At 40.7% G+C, this 20,891-nt stretch overlaps 1 protein-coding gene and 1 non-coding gene across 3 annotated transcripts in view; one reads left to right on the top strand and one right to left on the bottom strand.

The window, feature by feature from the left end:
• The window catches only part of lap3 (leucine aminopeptidase 3), a 45,799-nt gene that overhangs the window by 9,010 nt on the left and 15,898 nt on the right, over positions 1-20,891 (top strand). The window contains exons 2-9 of one of the 2 annotated variants that reach the window (XM_080189746.1): positions 5,482-5,597; positions 8,287-8,341; positions 10,708-10,813; positions 11,829-11,988; positions 12,811-12,975; positions 15,569-15,727; positions 17,021-17,145; positions 19,584-19,672. In XM_080189746.1, the coding sequence (XP_080045872.1) occupies positions 5,482-5,597; positions 8,287-8,341; positions 10,708-10,813; positions 11,829-11,988; positions 12,811-12,975; positions 15,569-15,727; positions 17,021-17,145; positions 19,584-19,672 (975 nt within the window). The remainder of the gene's footprint in view (positions 1-5,481; positions 5,598-8,286; positions 8,342-10,707; positions 10,814-11,828; positions 11,989-12,810; positions 12,976-15,568; positions 15,728-17,020; positions 17,146-19,583; positions 19,673-20,891) is intronic. The other variant, XM_080189752.1, reaches the window with a different exon arrangement.
• Positions 20,474-20,659, bottom strand: LOC145351437 (U2 spliceosomal RNA). The gene has a single exon (XR_013888399.1). It is a non-coding gene; the product is annotated as a U2 spliceosomal RNA (small nuclear RNA).

Below are 20,891 nucleotides of genomic sequence, written 5' to 3'. Positions count from 1 at the left end.
TTTGGGATGTGTGCATTATTGACATTTATCACCCACCCAAACTGCCAATGTGAAAGTGTTGGCAATCTACTTTCTTGAACTGCAATCTGTGTGGTATAAGTACATCCACAGCCCTGTTAGATAGGGACGCTCGAGTGTCCTTGTACGCAAATCACAAAGTAAACATGCGAGTGGAGGAAAATGTAACTGAATTGATTAGTAAGTTTGCGGATGACACAAAAAGGTTGGTGGATTTGTGGATAGTGGTGAGGACCATCAAAGGATACAGCAGGATATAGATCAGTTGGAGACTTGGGTGGAAAGATGGCAGATGGTGTTTAATCCAGACAATTGTGAGGTAATGCATTTTGGAAGGTCTAGTACAGATAGGAAATATACGCTAAATAGTAGAATCCATAAGAGTATTGATAGGCAAAGGGATCTGGGTGTACAGGTACACAGGTCACTGCAATGCAGGTGGAGAAGGTAGTCATGAAGGCATACGGCATGCTTACCTTTATCGGCCGGGGTATTGAGTTTAAAAATTGGCAGGTCATGTTGCAGTTTTATAGAACCTTAGTTAGGCCACGCTTGGAATGTAGTGTTCAATTCTGGTCGTCATACTACCAGAAGGATGTGGTGGCTTTGGAGAGGAAACAGAAAAGATTTACCAGGATGTTGCCTGGTATGGAGGGCATTAGCTATGAGGAGAAACTTGGTTTGTTCTTACTGGAGCGATGGAGGTTGAGGGGAGACCTGATAAAGTCTATAAGATTATGAAAGGCATGGACAGAGTGGATAGTCAGAAGCTTTTTCCCAGGGTGGAAGACTCAATTATTAGGGAGCATAGGTTTAAGGTGCGAGGAGCAAGGTTTAAGGGAGATGTATGAGGCAGATTTTTTACATAGTGAGTAGTGGGTGCCTGGAAATCGTGGCAGGGAGGAAATGGAAGGGGATACAATAGTGACTTTTAAGGGGCATCTTGACAAGTACACGAATAGGATAGAAATAGAGGGATATGATCCCCCAAAGGATAGGGGGTTTTAGTTAAGTCGGGCAGCATGCTCGGTGCAGGCTTGGAGGGCCAAAGGGCCTGTTCCTGTGCTGTCATTTTCTTTGTTCTTTGTTTTAAATGAAACAACTAGCAAGGCAAATAGTATGGTAGCCTTAATTGCGAGGGGGTTGCAGTAAAAAAGTATGGGAGTCTCACTGCAATTATATGGGGCTTCGATGGACCATAATTGCAGTATTATGTACAGTTTTAATCCCTTTCCCTAAGGAAAGGGATTAAAGCTGTGAGGATAGGAACAAATACTGCATGTCCTTGATAGGTATGTCCCTGGCAGGCAGGGAGGAAATGGCTGAATGAGGGAACCAGGGTTTACAAAGGAGGTTGAATGTCTTGTTAAGAGGAAAAAGGAAGCGTATGTAAGGATGAAAAAACAAGGTTCAGTTGGGTTGCTTGAGGGTTACTAGGAATGAGTTAAAGAAAGGGCTTAGGAGAGCCAAGAGGGGGCATGAGAAGTCCTAAGTGGGTCAGATAAAAGAAAACCCCAAGGCCTCTTATGTGAGAAATAAAATGACTAGGGTGAGGTTAGGGCCAGTCAAGGATAGTAGTGGGAACTTGTGCATGGCGTCAGAAGAGATAGGTGAGGTGTTGAATGAATACTTTCCTTCAATGCTCACTAAGGAGAGGGGCCATGTTTTTGAGGATGTGTGTGAGATACAGGCTGATAGGATGGAGGAGGTAGATGTTCTGAGGAAAGATGTATTAGCAATTTTGAAAAACCTGAGGGTGATAAGTCCCCTGAGCCAGATGGGATACGTCCTAGCATACTCTGGGAGGCAAGGGATGAGATTGTGGAGCCTTTATGGAACGCGCTACCGAGTAGGGTGGTGGAGGCAGGAACGTTGGACTCGTTTAAGGTTCAGTTAGATAGACACATGAGTGAAACGAGGATGGAGGGTTATGGTAGGCGCTATTAAATAAGGTTAGAACCTCGGGAGACACCGGAAAAGCAGGCTTGTAAGATTAACGTTTTTGCCTTTTTATTCCGCAGGTGGAGGTCCACCTCGTGTCAAACGAGGGGCATGCACACGGTGGGTCGTGCGTGGGCTGCTCTTGGAAGTTCCGGGAGTGGCCTAGTACTTCGTGTCGGTGTGTGTGCTTGATCCTGGACCGGTAGACGGGCGCCGCAACAGCTCGGTGACTAGCACTGCTAGCTGTGCAGATACATGGATTTGGGCCTGTGTCTGTGGGAGTTTGCGCATTCTCCCTGTGGTTGCGCGGGTTTCCTCCCACACCCCAAAGATGTGCTCTTAGGCTGATTGGTTTTACCAAATTGACACTATTCTCCCCTGAATCTGGCTAAGTTAGGGGTTCCATTCGTAGACATGCAGGGTAGAATAGGTGTGGGGTGATGCGGCGGCGCGGGCTCGTTGGGCCGAAGGGCCTGTTTCCCGTGCTGGGTTGTTCTTTGTTCTTTGTTTAGCTTTGATCTTTGGGTCCTCACTATCCACGGGGATTGTGCCAGAGGACTGGTGAGTGGTGAATGTTGTTCCTCTCTTCAAGAAAGGAAATAGGAATGCCCATGGTAATTTTAGGCCAGTTAGTCATACGTCGGTGGTCGGTAAGTTGAAGGAAAGGGTCCTGAAAGAGAACATAGAACATAGAACATTACAGCGCAGAACAGGCCCTTCGGCCCACGATGTTGCGCCGACCAGCTTTTAAAAAAAAACACTAACCCACTAATCTAAACCAATCCCATTTTGTCCATAAACCTATCCACAGATCTCTTAAACGCCCCCAAACTAGGCGCATTTACAACTGCAGCTGGCAGGGCATTCCAGTCCCTCACCACCCTCTGGGTAAAGAACCTACCCCTGACATCAGTCCTATAACTACCCCCCCTTAATTTAAAGTCGTGCCCCCTCGTGCTAGCTTTCTCCATCCTAGGAAAAAGGCTATCACTATCTACCCTGTCTAAACCTCTAATCATCTTATATGTTTCAATAAGGTCCCCTCTTAGCCGCCGCCTTTCCAGCGAAAACAACCCCAAATCTCTCAGTCTCTCCTCATAGGATCTCCCCTCCATACCAGGCAACATCCTGGTAAACCTCCTCTGCACCCTCTCCAAAGATTTATGACCATTTGGAAAGATGCAGTTTAATCGGGGATAGTCAGCATGGTTTTGTGAGGGGTAAATCCTGCCTCAAAAATTTAATTGAATTCTTTGAGGAGGTAACTAAGTGTGTAGACGAAGGTAGTTGATGTCGTATACGTGGATTTTAATAAGGCGTTTGATAAGGTTCCCCATGGTGGGCTCATGAATAAGATCTGGAGGTGTGGCGTAGAAGGAAATTTGGCCGATTGGATAAGTAACTGGTTGTCTTGATGTTATTTTCATTAGAGAGAAGAAGGTTACGAGGTGACCTAATTTGAGGCATACAAGATGATCAAAGGGTTAGATAGGGTGGACAGTGAGAGCCTTTTTCCTTGGATGGTGATGGCTAACATGAGGGGACATAGCTTTGAATTAAGGGGTGGTAGTTATAGGATAGATGTCAGAGGTAGGTTCTTTATTCAGAGGGTAGTAAGGGCGTGGAATGCCCTGCCTGCAGCAGTTGTGGACTTGCCAACTTGAAGGGCGTTCAAATGGTCAGTGGATAGGCATATGAATAACATGGGAATAGTTTAGGTTAGCGGGTCATTAGATTGGTTCCACTGATCGACGCAACATCGAGGGCTGAAGGGCCTGTACTGCGCTGTTATGTTCTATCTGTCACAGAAGACAGATGGTGGAAGGAAAATTTTCAGACTGGAGGCCAGTTACCAGCGGTGTACCACAGGGGTCAGTGCTGGGTCCTCTGCTATTTGTGATTTTTATCAATGACTTGGAAGAGGGGGCTGAAGGGTGGGTTAGTAAATTTGCTGATGACACCAAGATTGGTGGAGTAGTGGATGAGGTAGAGGGCTCTTGCAGGCTGCAGAGAGACATTGATAGGATGCAGAGCTGGGCCGAAAAGTGGCAGATGGTGTTTAACCCTGTTAAGTGCGAGGTGATTCATTTTGGTAGGACAAACTTGGATGCGGATTACAGGGTCAACGGCAGTGCTCTGAGAAATGTGGAGGAACAGAGAGATCTTGGGGTTCATATCCACAGATCTCTGAAGGTTGCCATTCAAGTAGATAGAGCTGTGAAGAAGGCTTATGGTGTGTTAGCGTTTATTAACGGGGTTTGAGTTTAAGAGCCATGGGGTTATACTACAACTGTACTGGATGTTGGTGAGACCACATTTGAACTATTGTGTTCAGTTCTGGTCACCTCACTATAAGAAGGACATGGAAGTGTTGGAGAGAGTGCAGAGGAGATTTACCAGGATGCTGCCTGGTTTGGAGGGTAGGTCTTATGAGGAAAGGTTGAGGGAGCTGGGGCTTTTCTCTTTAGAGTGGAGGAAGATGAGAGGTGACTTAATAGAGGTTTATAAGATGATGAGGGGGATAGATAGAGTGGATGTGCAGAGACTATTTCCTCAGGTGGATGTCGATGTCACTGGGGGGCATAATTATAAGGTTCATGATGGGAGATATAGGAGGGATGTCCGAGGTAGACTGTTTGCTCAGAGAGTAGTTGGGGTGTGGAATACACTGCCTGCTGTGATAGTGGAGTCGGACACTTTAGGAACTTTCAAGCAGTTATTGGATAGGCACGTGGAGTACACCAGAATTATAGGGAGTTGGATAGCTTGATCTTGGGTTTGGACATAGCTTGGCACAACATTGAGGGCCGAAGGGCTTGTACTGTGCTGTGCTGTACTGTTCTATGTTTCTATGAAGCACGGCTTGCTCCAAAGAGTTGTAATGAAAGATTGATTCCAGTGGTGTGTGTGTGACCTGAGGAGAGATTTACTGGAATGGACCTATATTCTCTGAAGTTTATAAGGTTTCAAGATAATGTCATTGAAATGTATAAAGTTCCTAAAGGGCTTGAATAGGATAAATGCTAAAAGGCTATTTCCCCTAACTGGAGAGTCTAGAACTAGGGCTTACTGTCTCAGGATAAGGGAGAAGACCACTTAGACTTGAGATGAGAAATTATTTCATTCAAAAAGTTGTAAATGTTTGGAATCCTGTACCCTAAAGGGCTGTGAATGCTCAGTCATTGAATATATTCAAGACTGAGAATGTTGGGATTTTCAGCTATAGGGAAATTATGGGATATGAGGATAGGACAGGCAAGTGGAATTGATGTAAAATTTCAATCTTGTTGAATGGTGGAACAGTTTCAGGGGGTGCATGGTCTTGATCTTATTTCTGTCTTGTGACCGAGCTTTGATCACCTATCTTCATGTCTCATTCAGTTCTGTCAAGTTCTTAGCCTTATGACAAACTCTTTGCTATTTCAAAGATGTTATATGAATGCAAATTGCTCATGTATGTCAAAACACATTTTCTAGAATGATAGTATCTTACCTGTAATTTTTGTCCCTCTTTCTCTGTAGGGTCTGGTTCTTGGTGTGTATGAGGGAGAGAAAGGGGATGGCTCTGTTCAGTTTACAAATGCAGGGGAAGTTTTTAATAATTCCACGTCTGGTAGACTTAAAGAATTTCTAACAGTGTAAGTATAAAATAAACTAAAATAAATTGGATTCAGCAGATTAATGAGAAGAATGATGGATTAATTTATTAATTGTACTTTTGTGAAAACATTTTTGAAGCAGTTTTTACAAGAAAACACTTTAAACTGTATATTGATTTGTTTTCACTGAAATAGTAACTTCAATTATTTTTATGTTCAGAAAAATGAAATTTGTTACATGAAAAATAGTATTGTATCGTATTTGATTTTGTCTTTGTCTGCACATATTGTTACATTAAAACAGGCATAGATAAAATGCACAGGTTGCTTTGTTCCAGGTTGCAACAGAGCGGGTCAGTTTCAATTTAATCCTACCTGTCCATTGGGCAGCAAGGCAGTTAAAAACAAGCTTAAATCTTGACTGTTTCTCAGTTTGCAATGCAACATATGGTGGCTTGCAAAGCAGACAGGAGCCTTAATTAATTATGCAATTTGGGGATATAATTTCGTACTGGCCCTATGTGAGTTGGAACCTTTCTCTGAGGCAGGAAGCAGAGCAGCAGCCTGTCTGAAGATTTAAAACTTTTATTTTTGGGACCAGGAGTCCTCCTCAGGATTCTACTCAAAATGATGTCAGGGCTCATCTCCCAAAATTCCTTCCCTGCCACTCACAAGAAGTTTGTGGTGATCTTTGTCTTCTCAGCCTTTGCCTACCAATAGCCACTCTTTGGTCGTGGCTGGAAGGTACATTGATGGTATTTAAGTGAGGACAGAAGGTGAGAATTACTACAGACTTCTACAGCCTGTTGGGTAGAAAATTAGCTCAGTTAATATTTGCACCTCTATGTAAAGCTGATAGCTAACATACAGATTTCAAGACACATAAGCTTCAAATGTGAAAATGAAGCCCAGAGTTTGTATTGCTCCTTATCTCAAATGCAGTGAATTACTTGAAAGTATTGTGATTTGTGAGGCTACCGTTGTATATCTAGCAAAAATCCTGAAAAATAAGAACCCTAATGTTATGCTTTTTACCTCCAAACCTGACTGCTGAAAATCATGGCTTATAGGCAACCAGATGTATAAGCCAACCACATTTGTCCAATCTCCAAAATCACGTTTTTGCATATATTCAGTGTACAAGTCTTTTGCAGCCACAATATGCTCACGTTGCTAGTTAGTCTCAATTTTTCTCCCCACAAATTCATGTTTTACTTAAGGGAGTAAAGGTGTGCGGGAGTATAAGACATGCTCATTCTTTGTATTGGAAGCAGAGTGACATTTCAAAATAGCACCCACTCACTCCGAAGCAGGCAGTTCACTTTTATACTCTTGTGTAAAGTTGACTCATGTTTTTGGAGGAATTTTTTGAGGCTTTTGCACTGATAGCTATGGTATCCCCATTGTTTCCCATCCACAATCCCTAGAAGCTTCGGCGCATTCAAACTCTGCTGCCCGTGTCCTAGCCCACACTAGTCCTGTTTACCTGTCAATCCGTTTGCTTACCATACGTTGGCTTTTGGTTAGGCAAGGTCTTAAATTTTAAATTCACATCATTGTGTTTAAGTATTTTCATGTTATGTCATTGCCACATCTTATCTCTAACTTCCTACAGCTCATCATTCTCTGGTACCTCTGACCATCTCTTTGCATCACAATTAGCAGCCATACCTTCAGCCTTAATCTCACCTTGTCCATCTTCCTCTCCTCTTAAGACTTTCTCAAAGCACTTACATTTGACTCAGGTTTTTCCCCCCCCAATATCTGCTTTGACTCTTGCATCCAATTTTGATTATTCCTCTGTGAAGTACTTTTGGATGTTTTCTACATTAAGGGCTAAATTCTACAGCCCTGTAATGGTGGCAGCATCAGGACCATAAAGTGCAGCAAGCCATTCAAACCATTGACTTCAGTGGAATTGGAAAATCCTGCCAGCGTAAAATTCCTCCCCAAAGCGTGTTGTATAAATAGCATTTTTTTTGTTGTTAGTTTTAAGGGTTTGCAGGAGCACTGTTACAGAGTAGTGGGGCCGCGGGAGGGTGGGGGGTTGTGCATGCTTAAATTCCTACCATCTGAAGTAAGCTGTGGTGAAATATGCAACATATTGACTTGGCTGTTTGTGTAACATTTTGTGATGACCTGTTCAAAATTGTCTTTTCGGGAACCAAGGAATGTGATTATCAGTTAAAAGGGACGAGTAAGTGATAGGTGGTGTTGTAAAGGATTGTTGCCTTATACAGAGAGCAAAACTTGTTCTCGGGAGCTTGGGTTTATAAGTTCCACATCATTAATTTTTCGCCAATATTTTCCTTAGAACCCAGTGCCACTGACATGTTCTTAGCATCCTAGTATGGGAAACAAACAGAATCTTCATGGAGATAATGGGACACAGAACAGGATAAAGGAGAAGAATTAGTTAAAGTGACCAAAGGTAAAGTTGAATGAGATGGGATTTGCAGATCTTTTGAAGGTGAGGAATGAGGTATCAAGGTGAGTTGGCTTGGGGATTAAGTATAAATGTATAATGTTTGCAGTGCAACTGATTGTGCAGAAGAACAGTGGGTGGTAGGCAGAAGAATGCATAGTAGGCTGGCGAGAGGAAGGTAGGGTGCAACCTGGAATCTGGAGCCAGTTTATGATCCAGTGGCGGAGCAAGGATTTGGATGGATTTATATGAGCCTTTTCTTACTCTAGCTTCAATTGAAAATTATTGCTTTTTTTAAAATAGATCTGGACCCGTACTTAAAAAAGGTAGAAGTCGCATACTTTACGGGCTGCATCAGGTATGGTGGTTGGACTAAATATATTTCATACTTTATTCAAGTTGATATGGGAACTTTAATTTTACTGATGTTAGTAATAAGTTGGGGGAGATAACATACAATGCCAATGATAACTGATATAATTCTAATGTGAAATTGCAGTCAGAGTTTCAAATACTGTGCATTTCATCATATCTGCAATTCCAGAGCTTCATGATCATGGTGAATGTATACATCCAGAACCAGGTCAATATTGTATATTTCAATAATCTAGTCAGCAAATTATTAAACAAATAGAAACTACATAATTTGAGACATAGTAATCATAGTACTGAAATCTAAAAACTGATACAATGTTAAATACTGATCAGTAACTGAACCAATAAATACAATGGCATTTTGCTACGCTTGGGACACGACCTATAGTAAAACTTGGTTTTGATTCTTTCAGTAAACTTAGTTTATGTTGGAAAACAAAGTAGTTCTACATTTGAATAATGCCATAACATGTCCCACCAATTAATCTAGATTTGTAAGCTGGTTTCAGTAATGGTGACCATGAAACTATCGGTAATTGTCATAAACATGGTGGCACAGGTGACACAATGGTTAACACTGCTGCCTTGATTCCCAGATTGGGTCATTGTCTGTGTGGAGTTTGCATGTTCTCCCAATGTCTGCATGGGTTTCCTCCGGCTCTGGTTTCCTCCTGCAGTCCAAAAGACGTACTGGTCAAGTGCATTGGCTGTGCTAAGTTCTCTCTGTGTAACCAAACAGGTGCCAGAGTATGACGACTAGGGGATTTTCACAGTAACTTTATTGCAGTGTTAATGTAAACCTACCTGTGACATTAATAAATATGTTTAAAATTAAAAACATTTGAATTGCTAATACATTTTAGGAAGGGAAGGAACTCCGCCAACTTTACCTAGTTTGGCCTAAACGAGACTCCAGATTCACAGCAATGCAGCTGACTCTTAACTATGCTCTGAAATGGCCAAGCAAGCTGTAGCGAGGACAATTATGGTAATAATGGCAATAAATTCTGGCCTGCTAATGATGCCTACATTCATGAAAGAATTTTAAGAAAGGTTTGCGAACTCCTCAATGTAACTTTTAGCTTGCACTGAAGTTGAATCAACTGTAGTCACTTCTCATCATGCTCCCACTTCTGGCGCCCCAAGATCTGTCCTTGGCCCCTCCTATTTCTCATGTCTACAGTGCCCCCAGTGACATCATCCGAATACAGTGCGAGTTTCCACATGCACATTGACAACACCCAGCCCTACCTCACCACCATCTCTTTCGACCCCTCCATTCTCTGACAGACTACTTGTCTGACATAAAACACTGTATGAGCAGAAATTTCCTCCAATTAAGTAGTGGAAAGACCAAAGCCATTGTCCTTGGTTCTCATTACCACAGACTCCGTCCTTCTGTTTGGCAACTGTCTGAAATTGAACCAGTCCGTTCATGACCTTGGTGTCATGTTTGGTCCTGACATGAACTTCCTCTAGACAATGCAAACCTGACTGGTCTTCCACGTTTTATCCTCCATAAAGCTGAGATCATTCAGTACTCTCTTGCTTGTGTCTTAACGTGCACTGAATTCTTCATCTAGTGCTCATTGACCTATACTGATTTTTAGCTGAGAAATGTCTTCATTTAAATTGCTCCATCATTGCATCAGTTGTCTCAGCCAAAGTTTTGGAATTCCTTCCCTAAACTTCTCCATCTTCCATTTGCTCTTTTTCTCCTTTTAAGATTCTCCTTAAAACCTACTTCTTTGATCAAACTTTTTGTCACTAACCCTAACAATTTCTGATGTAGCTACATCAAATTTTGTTTTAAAACACACCTTGGAAGTACTTTGAGGAGTTTTATTGTGTTAAAGTAGCTTTGTAAATATTAGTGTTTGTACACCACTCCCTGGCACATTCAACCATCTTCAACAACCTGGCTGCCCCAATGAATCAACTTTCTTAATTCTCTGCCTACTTCGCTCCTCACTTTCAAAAGCCTCCTCAAAACCTCCAATCACTTCTTAGAGTTGCAAGTTGTATCACAAAAATGTACATTTCACTTTCTCTTGCTGTACCTTTTTTAGGCCACTAGATGAAGCACTTTATTGTTCTACATCTGTCTGAGCATAGCACTATAGAAGTGGTTAGCTGATCATGGAATTCCATATGTTAGTAAATCATAATCATGCAGTAATCCATGGTTCACATAGACTGATTTGTCCTCAGCTTAGGAAGGTAGAAGCAAAGGATAAATGACTAGTTAATATGAAAATGTAATACTGTTAGTAAGCAATTATATGAATTTTAAAACAAGGTTATGATGTTCATGTTCTTAATCATAAAAATGATGTTTTGCTTTAATAGGACTTCCCTCATGTTGTAGTTGTTGGTCTTGGTGACAAAAATGCTGGAATTAATAATTTGGAACAATATGATGAAGGCAAAGAAAATATTCGAGCTGCCATAGCGGGTAAAGTGTGCTCTTGGTTAATTTGCATGTCATGGTTATTAACATCAACTGCAAATGTAGTGAGATGAGTGACATATTAAAGTAAAACTATTGTTTGAAGTTTGGGGATATATTTAAGCTGATAAAGAGACCTAGTCTAGCAAAATATGATATGTACTGAGCTGATATTACCACACCTTGTCGAGTTATGACTTGCCAAAAATGAATAAATGTTGGTATGAGACCAGGTAAGGGTTGGCTTCATGCCTTGAATTGAAATTTGCTGTTTAAAATTCATCAAATCTCAAAGACAAATTATTTAATATCATGAGTTACAGAAGTAAGTAAAACATAGACTTTAAAAAATAGTCTTTTCTTGGTTTGATCACTAAAATATCCAGAGAACCTGCCACTTAAAAACCAACCTTCCAGTTCTAAACTAAACAAATGGTACTCTCAGCCCTTTTAAAGGATTTGCGGGTTTAAGTTTCTAAGCTATATTCAACTTAGTTTTAAACAAAAATTGAGTATGAACAAAACTAAGTACTGAAAGCAGGAAACTCTTCATAAACAACTGACCAACTTGGGGAATACATTTACTGACTGAGTAATGGAGGCAAAAAAACTATCGAATCATTTCAGAAACAGTTGATACTGCCAAGGGAGAACCTTTGGTTCTTTGAGTGCATTTATTTAGAGAAGCTGACTGGGCTTCCTGATTTATAATTATCTGATGAAATATGTATTTATTAACACAAAAATAACTAGGAAATAATTCTGGCTGTGTTCGCATCACAACCACATTACAAACACATCCTTTTATGATGTGAAATTACCAGGCAATTTAAAATTATTGTTTGAGGACAAGCCCTCACGTTATACCAAAATGTTGGTTTGAAATCTGATGTGTAGTGTTTGAATATAATGAATAACAGGTCAACCAAATATTTTTGACTGTTTTGTGGGTCTGTTGTGCTCAGGAAGTGTATGCAGAGTGCTTTACTGATTAAAAATTTAACACCTGAATTTTTTGTAGTTGGATGCAGACAGTTACAAGACTTAGAGGTTCCTTTGGTGGAAGTTGATCCATGTGGGGATGCCCAGTGTGCAGCAGAAGGATCTATTTTAGGTTTGTTTGAGTATAATGAGCTGAAGAAGAAAAAGAAGACAGTGGTTACTGTGAAACCATTTGGAAGGTATTGAGATAGTATATTTACACAATGTGTGCTGTCAGATTTACAAAGGATATTCTGTTCATTCAGATATACTTTGTAAATCTGCATTTGATCAAGGCACTGAATTGTTAAACACCTATCGTTGCCATTATGTACCTTCCTGTTTGTGGCAAATTACCTGTGATTCAACAATAATTGAATAAAATTGCTGCAGGATTTCTAATTTGGATGCAAATCTGTGCTCCTAATCCTGTATATATTCCTCTGATTCCAGCTGCAATGCTGGTCAGTGTAGTACTTTCAATCCCAATTCTTTTCAGGTGTATTCGTACTTAATTGTTGTCTGATGTCTCCACAAATGTTGACTGGTCAGCAAAGTGTTTCCAGCTTTTGGTTTCATCAGAAGATTTTTCCTTGGTGTTTCGTACTTTTATTTAACTGACTTCTAAAATATTAAATATAATTAAACCTGTTTATTTACTCAAAATAAAGACTTTTGTGATGTTCAGTGTTGTAAATAATTAGACATCAAAGAAAACATTAGTTTTACTTTAATTTCTACAGTTTGGTACAAAAACCCTTTAAAAGGAGAAAAATTTTGGTTCAGCAAAATATAAATTGCCCATATTATCCTTCATTGACTATATATGTCTGGCGATCATGAAAATTGCTAAATATAAGCAAGTCTTTTATTTCACATAAATACTGAAGATGCTCAATTTGATATTTGATTTGTTAGTCTGATTCGTTTGGTCATTTAGATCTGAGGTGAGCATTTTGGCTTTATTAAATCGCATTGACTTTAACATTTACATTAAAAGCAAAATGAATTTCTTTTCCCAGTATTGAAAATGAAACATGGCAGAAAGGAATTCTGTATGCTGAAGGACAGAATTTAGCACGATATTTGATGGAAGCACCAGCTAACTACATAACTCCAGCCAGTTTTGCAGAGATCGTTCAACAAGCATTGCATTCAACAGGTGAAAAAGTCAAAGTACATATAAGGTAATTCTAATATTTTGCTCTGGAATGCAAATATTAAATTTGATGTTACTGTACTTGTGAGGAAAATGCTGAAGTGGTAGAATGCAATTCCCAGCTTTTGTTAATGTATTGAAACGTAATAAAAGATTCTGGACTGTGAATGATATAATTAATACATTGAATGCTTCTCTACTTACCATGTTCTCCAACCTATATATTACCTTTAAGATGTACTGTTAACTGTTGATGCCTATCAGTCAGATGCCAGCCAATGGTGCGTGCACAATAGGCTTGCACTGTACTTGTTAACGCATGTGCAGTTTCCTCCACTGCTAACATTACTGGTGTGTGCCTATCAACAATGCCAACACTAATTTATGCTTGTGTTTTGTGAAACTATTATGCTACTCGCTCAGTCACTCTCTCTGGCTTTGGGTAACAATGTCACTCAGCTTCCACCTCTCAAATCAAATCAAAGTACAGAATAACAGAAATTCAGGATCTTTTGTACTTAATTGCTGCTAATAAAAAAACCTGCAAGGACAAATTTCATTCCCATACCCAATGGGATGGAGTAAAGAATAAGCGAACCATGCACATCAGAAAGATGTGAGGCTGAATTCCCCAGTCCTAGAGTGAACTGGAAATGCTTTGCGTCAAGCTTCATAATGACCATTTTAGTGACGTGTCAGAAGGCATCTATTGCTTGTGAAACCATACTCCAGAAATGGGGAAAAGAAACTGAATTTTGGAGATATGAGTGAAAGGCTCCAACAAAAAAGACTGCAACCTACACTGAGGAAAAGTGGCATGTTCCATCGGAAGATTTATACTGGAAGAATTAAGTGTATATTAGCTGAGCTTTAAGTATTATTGTACAACTGTTTGATTAGATCCATAATTTTCAACAATTCTTATAAGCCAGCTGTGTCTAGGTTGACCACTTAAATACTTATGTCATCTTCCAGCACTTCATTTCAAATATGTGCATGAAGGATTTTTGTGCACCCAACAGCTAATTCCATTTATATGATTCGCTACATAGGGATTGTGGGAAAATGTACAGTCCTTAATCAGAAATTACATAAAATATGTAATAATTAGTGCATTAATTTGACAGTAGATCAGTTGTTAATATTGCTCTCAGTTGTGTTAAAATAGCCTATTGGTTATGTTACATCACTAGTAATCCAGAAGCCTGGACAAATAATCTAGAAAATGTGTGTTCAAATCCCACCATTGCATGAAGAACTTTAATTCAGTTATTAGAAATTCTAGTATCAGTAAAAACCCTGACAGGAAGATAGAAAAGCAGTATATTATTCAAATGGAGAGAGATTGCAGAAGTCTGCAGTACAGAGGAACCTAAGTGGTTCCTGGTCCATGAATCACAAAACATTAATTTGCAAGTACAACAAATGCTTAAGAAGGCAAATTTATTGCAAGAGGGATGGAATATAAAAGTAGGGAAGTTTTACTACAGTGGTACAGGATATTGGTGAGATTGCATTTGGGGTACCGTGTGCAGTTTTGGTCTACTCATTTGAAAAATGATATTGCATTAGAAGCAGTTCTGAGAAGGTTCACTCATTTCAGGAATGAGAATTCACCTTATCAAGAAAAGTTGAATAGGTTGGGCCTCTCCCCATTGGAGTTCAGAAGAATTAGAAGTCATCTTATTGAAATATATAAGATCCCAAGGGGACTTGATAGGATGGATACCAGGCGGATGTTTCTTCTGTGAGAGTGACGAGAAATCCTATTTAAAGCTGAGATGAAGAAATTTTTTTTTCCCGAGGGTCATTAGTCTGTGGAATTCTCTTCTCCAGTAAACAGTAGAGGCTGGGAATTGAATTTATTCAAGGTTGAGTTAGATAGCTTTTTTGATAGACAAGGAAGTTAAGGATTATGCAGCGGCAGAAAGAAAGGTGGAGTTGACACAACAATCAGATCAGCCATGATCTTGTTGAATGACATGGCTTGAAGGGCTGAATGCCCTACTCCTGCTGCCAAGCCTTATGCCATTAGTGGTTAGCACTGCTGCCTCACAGTGCTAGAGACGAGGGTTTGATTCCAACCTTGGATGACTGTGCGGAGTTTGCATGTTCTCCTCATATCTGGATGGGTTTTCTCCAGGTGCTCTGTTTCCTCCCACTGTTCAAAGATGTGCAGGTAAAATGGATTGACAATGGTATAAGAAAAAAAATTGTCCCTTAGTGTTCGAAGATGTGTAGGTTAGAGGATAGAGGTGATGCTCCGTCAGAGTTGGTGCAGACTCGATGGGCCAAATGGCTGCCTTCTGCACTGTAGGGATTCTGTGATTCTATGATTTTAAGTGCTGGATTGCTGTAGAACTCCAACTGTTTGTTAATATTCCCAGGGGAAGGTAACTTGCTGTCTTTACTGAGTCTGTGTGTGACTCCAGTTGCACACCAATTTGGCTGATCCTTAATTGGAAATAGCCCAGCAAGCCATTCAGAAAAACTAGGAATAGATGATCACTGACAGTCTTGTCAGTAACAATGAATTATAAAGTATAATTATAAAGTATGACGCTATTGAAGGCAGTTCCCAGTAATGTTTCTTTTCTCTATATTTCTCACCTTCTTCATAGACCCAAATCCTGGATTGAAGATCAACAAATGGGAGCTTTCCTTAGTGTAGCTAAAGGATCAGATGAAGAACCAGTTTTCTTAGAGATTCACTACAATGGTTCGAAAGTCTCGGGTGAATCACCGTATGTCTTTGTAGGGAAAGGTATAACGTTTGACAGGTTGGTTCTAACTTTATTTCACTACATATATATATACAATATAAAAAAAAATTTTCAAAGTCTCTTGAAGTCATGTATTTACTTTCCATTCAAAATGTTAATTAACAAATAGACCTGAACTTCAACTGAAACAAATAGGCAGGTTTGGAACTGGGTTCAAGTTTCAGAAAATCTGTTTCCAACTGAAACCTGTGTCCAACCCATCTCATTTCCAGCTTTGACTGAAACTGCAAGTTAGGTGGGTAAGCAATTTGATTGAAATTTGAAATATGATGATGAGACTAGAAATGTCACTTTCATTATATTTTTTGCTGCTTGTATTTCCTGAGTGTTGGTTGACCCAGCGGCTTCATCAGTGCGAGGGACAGTGGACTCAGGCGCCACATTAACCTCCTGATTCCAAATACCTGCCTGAGGAACCTCCACAATCAGAAACTTCCCCAATGACCTTTCTCACCTTTGTCCTCATTTTCTCCACAAGCCAGGCCTAAATCTTCCCCATCCCTTTACCCTGCCCATGTATCAGGCCCTGATCTCCCTTTATTACCACATCCCACTTGCCCCAAAACTATCAGAACCTGATCTTTACCCCACCTTCCCTCTAACCTCTGTTTGAGGCAATGATTCCTCTACCGTGATCAGGCTCCAATTCTTCCCCATCTCACCCAGGAAGTCTCGAATCTCCCTGAGATCTGCTGAAACTCCACAGTGTTAAGGGAATCCCATACTTGTAGGTCAAATCAATAAAAAATTTTTATTAAAGGTCCCATCTGTGCATTATTTGAGATTTTTCAGGAGAGTGCTGTGTAGAAGTTCTGACTGTGTAAACCCCCATGATAAAGGTCATTTTTTTTCTTGACTCAAGAATTAATTTTCCACTTCATTGTCTCTTAATGTGAAGGCATTACTTACTACAGTAATTAAGGTTTTCATTGAATTTTCATCCAAAGCAAACCACAGCTTGACTCATGATCACACCTTTAGTCTTTGACCTAGCTTTGGGCCTTATAGAAATAGTACTTTATGTCTACTAGCATTTGAATGCAAACACTTGCTAGTTGAGTTTTTCCAGACTTTGGTTTAGTCACCACAAATTATTGGAAAGGTAATCGGAAAATCCTGCCTAAAAGAATTGTGGTCACAGCAGTTCACTTAGGTTCCTAGCAAATTCATTTTAACTGGACCTAATACAGTAGGAGATGTTAGCTTTATTGTAGAACTGACGAGCATTTTGTATTTATGCATGTGGAAATGTATTTTAGCTGACTCTGTCTGCACCTTCTCTTTTGGCAGTGGTGGAATTTCAATTAAACCTGCGTCAGGTATGGATGCAATGAGAGCTGACATGGGCGGGGCAGCAACAATCTGTTCTGCCATCATCACTGCAGCATCTTTGAAACTTCCGCTTGATATTATAGGTAAAACATTGGGATATGATTCCCCTGTAAGACTGAAAACTTGGAGGTGTTACTAAAATGAGGATTTAACATTTGTAGTTTGCTCTAGTTGTGCAATTGATAAGTTTCAGAACGTTGAACCCGCTGGGTTACTGAACACCGTTTCTTGCATTTAAAACGTGGGAGCATTATCTGCACAGCACAATTTATATGCCATCTTGAAAAGAGTCTGTAGAATCATGTAGTTTATACTGTTGGAATAAATTGTATTTTTTGTGCTAAAGTATTTTTCTGTTTATATTTTGTTTGATTCTCAGTGGGTTAAAATCTATGTCTCTAGAAGGCAACTTTGGAAGTTCCTATGTAATAAAATTAGTCTATCCAAATATGTGTAGATATTGTTTTCTAAATATTTACTGGCATGCTAGCACAGTGGTTAGCACTGCTGCTTCACAACTCCAAGGACCTGGGTTCGATTCCTGGCTTAGGTCACTGTCTTTGTGGAGTTTGCACATTCTCCTTGTGTCTGCGTGGGTTTCCTCTGGGTGCTCTGATTTCCTCCCACAGTCCAAAGATGTGCAGGCTAGGTCGATTGACAATGCTAAAATTGCCCCTTAGTGTTCGGAGATGTGTAGGTTAGAGGGATTAGTGGGTAAATCTATAGGGATATGGGGGTAGGGAATGGGTGGGATTGTGGTCGGTGCAGACTTAATGGGTCAAATAGCATCTTTCTGCACAGTAGGGTTTCTATCCTATCTACCTCAATTGATTTAATCTTCCAGTCCAGAAATAGCCTCGTTCTTGTTCAAAAAGCCATTCATTAATTGAATAGGCTAGCAAGAGAAGAAGATAGATTTGAAGTTCTTTGCTCCCTGCCTCTTAACCAAAAAAAAGTTATGCATCGTCAGCATGTCCCAGAAAGCCCTTACATAAACTATTCTTACCTCTATAGGAAACCACTTCCTTACTGTCAAGTGTAGCACTGCAGTGAATAGTATTTTAAAATCTGGTCAATAGTGTGTAATGAAATTATGAAAGAATAAGAAGCTTAATGTCAGGGGGACTAGCTAGGGTAAATTATGGGGTTATGGGGATAAGGCCTGGGTGGGATTGTGGTCAGTGTGGATTCAATGGGTTGAATGGGCTCCTTCTGCACTGTAGGATTGTCTGATTTTATGATTCTAAGCATCAAGTCCTGATCTATTTTGCTAAATAGGGACTTGCTTTTAATTCTTAATTTAGGGTTGTTACGGAAAGGTTAGGGGGCATGGAGTTGGGGGTAAGGTGTTAGCGTGGATAGGGGATTGGCTGTCAAATAGGAGGCAGAGAGTGGGTGTCAATGGGTGCTATTCGGATTGGCGGGTGGTGACTAGTGGAGTGCCCCAGCGATCGGTGCTGGGGCCTCAGCTATTTACCATTTATATAGATGATCTGGAGGAGGGAGCCGAGTGTAAGATGTCGAAATTTGCTGATGACACAAAGATAAGTGGAACAGCAAATTGTGCGGAGGGTGTGGAAAGTCTGCAGAGGGATCTAGATAGGCTGAGCGAGTGGGTGAGGACCTGGCAGATGGAATACAATGTTGGCAAGTGTGAGGTTATCCACTTTGGTAGGAATAATAGTAGGAAGGACTACTACTTACAGGGCGAAAAGCTGCAGCATGCTACGGTGCAGAGGGACCTGGGGGTCCTTGTGCATGAGTCGCAAAAACCCAGCCTACAGGTGCAGCAGGTGGTCAGGAAGGCAAATGGGATGCTGACCTTCATAGTGAGGGGGATTGAATATAAAAGTAGGGAGGTCTTGCTGCAACTGTACAGGGCACTGGTGAGGCCGCAGATGGAGTACTGTGTACAGTTTTGGTCGCTGCACTTGCGCAAGGATATTTTGGCCTTGGAGGGAGAGCAGAGGAGGTTCACTAGGCTGATTCCGGAGTTGAGGGGGTTGAGCTATGAGGAAAGGCTGAATAGACTGGGCTTGTACTCGTTAGAGTTTAGAAGGATGAGGGGGGATCTCATTGAGACGTATAAGATGATGAAAGGGATGGATAGGGTAGAGATGGAGAGGTTCTTCCTGCTCAGAAAGGACAGCAGGACTAGAGGGCACAGCCTCAAGATAAGGGGGGGGGCAGTTTAGAACAGAGTTGAGGAGGAACTTCTTCACTCAAAGGGTGGTGAATCTCCGGAATTCTCTGCCTGTTGAAGTGTTGGAGGCTACCTCGCTAAATATGTTTAAGACGCGGGTAGATAGGTTTTTGGTAGGCAAGGGGATTAAGGGTTATGGGGAGAAAGTGGGAAAGTGGAACTGAGCCACTTCAGATCAGCCATGATCTTATTGAATGGCGGGGCAGGCTCGAAGGGCTAGATGGCCTACTCCTGCTCCTATTTCTTATGTTCTTATGATGCCAGGATATAGAAGATGTATGCTGTGGAAAAGCTTTACTAATGGCTAATATCTTTAAGGTCTGGCTCCTTTGTGTGAGAATATGCTGAATGGCAGTGCAAATAAACCTGGTGATGTGGTCACGGCAAAGAATGGCAAAACAATACAGGTAAACTGATGTTTATTGTTAAAATGTACCCACTCATGTAGCAGGGGTCTGTCTAGCAGGAACAAGAAATTTAAAAGGCATGATAGCATGCGAGTTGTCGAGTAACAGGTAGAAATTTGGCTAGTGACAGCAGTAAGCAGCATTCTAAAGGCATGGGAGGTATCTAGACAAAATCAGATGTAAATTGCTCTGTTAGAAAGAACTTACCTAGACGACTTAGAGATCAGTGGGGATATACACATGCAAATTAGGAGTCAAGGAATTTGAGAGATGCAGACAACCAAATCCACAGAATGAAATATCAAAGAGGCTGAATGGTATATTTGCCAGCAGCCTGAGAGGGTAGGAGGCTAGTTTACATTTGACAGTCCGAGGGGCTAGTTTCCACCTAGTAGTCAGACAGGCCAAAACCTTCAGTGTTTCAAATTGGGACACTGTAGCATATAACTTGCATATAACAATATGATTAATGGGGTCAGGAGTTATGGGGAAAAGGCAGGAGAATGTGGATGAGAAAAATATCAGCCATGATTGAATGACAGAGCAGTCTTGCTGTGCTGAATAGCCTAATTCTGCCCTTATGTCTTATGGTCTTGTAACATCAGCAGAGTTTGTAAGACTGTCATTAGCTTACTATTAGTTTAGTGTGATTTCAACTTTGCTAAAAATCTTTTTGCAGAAAATTATCAAATAATCTTCTAGATATCCGTATTGATAGTTTTTTTTATTTTTATTCCAATTCAATCCAATCAAGTCAATTCAGAGTCTCAACAAGTTGAGACATTCCCAATCCAAGCTGACAAGACAGGGCTCTCACTTGGAGGTATAGCTCCTCCAAGGCTTGATCTCATTTGCATCTTAGCCAAAAGGCCGAGATGCTGCTTTTAAAAATTGCTTCAAATGAAACTGAAATGTAACCTAATGACTTCAACCAAGCACAGCATGTCAATACTACACTTGATCTTAGCCAAAAGGCCAAGAAGTAATAACATAAGCATGCCGATATCCTCAATAAGACCTATCTATGGAAAAATCAATGCTGACACTCTCATTAGTTCATACTGGCTCAAGCGTTCAGTTGCCCTGTCTCATGGTGGGTGGGAAGGGGAGAGGATGGGAGTGGGAGTGGGATGGTGGGGGCTGGAAGTCCATTGTGAGAGTAAAATTATTCTAAATGAGACTGATCTAGGGATAGAGAGACTTGCTGAACTTGAGGCAT

This window comes from Carcharhinus amblyrhynchos, chromosome 1, assembly GCF_965287045.1.
Source record: "Carcharhinus amblyrhynchos chromosome 1, sCarAmb.v2.hapA, whole genome shotgun sequence".
NCBI lineage: Eukaryota > Metazoa > Chordata > Chondrichthyes > Carcharhiniformes > Carcharhinidae > Carcharhinus > Carcharhinus amblyrhynchos.
Note: the sequence above shows the minus strand (reverse complement) of the source record. Positions and strands in the feature narration are given on the sequence as shown.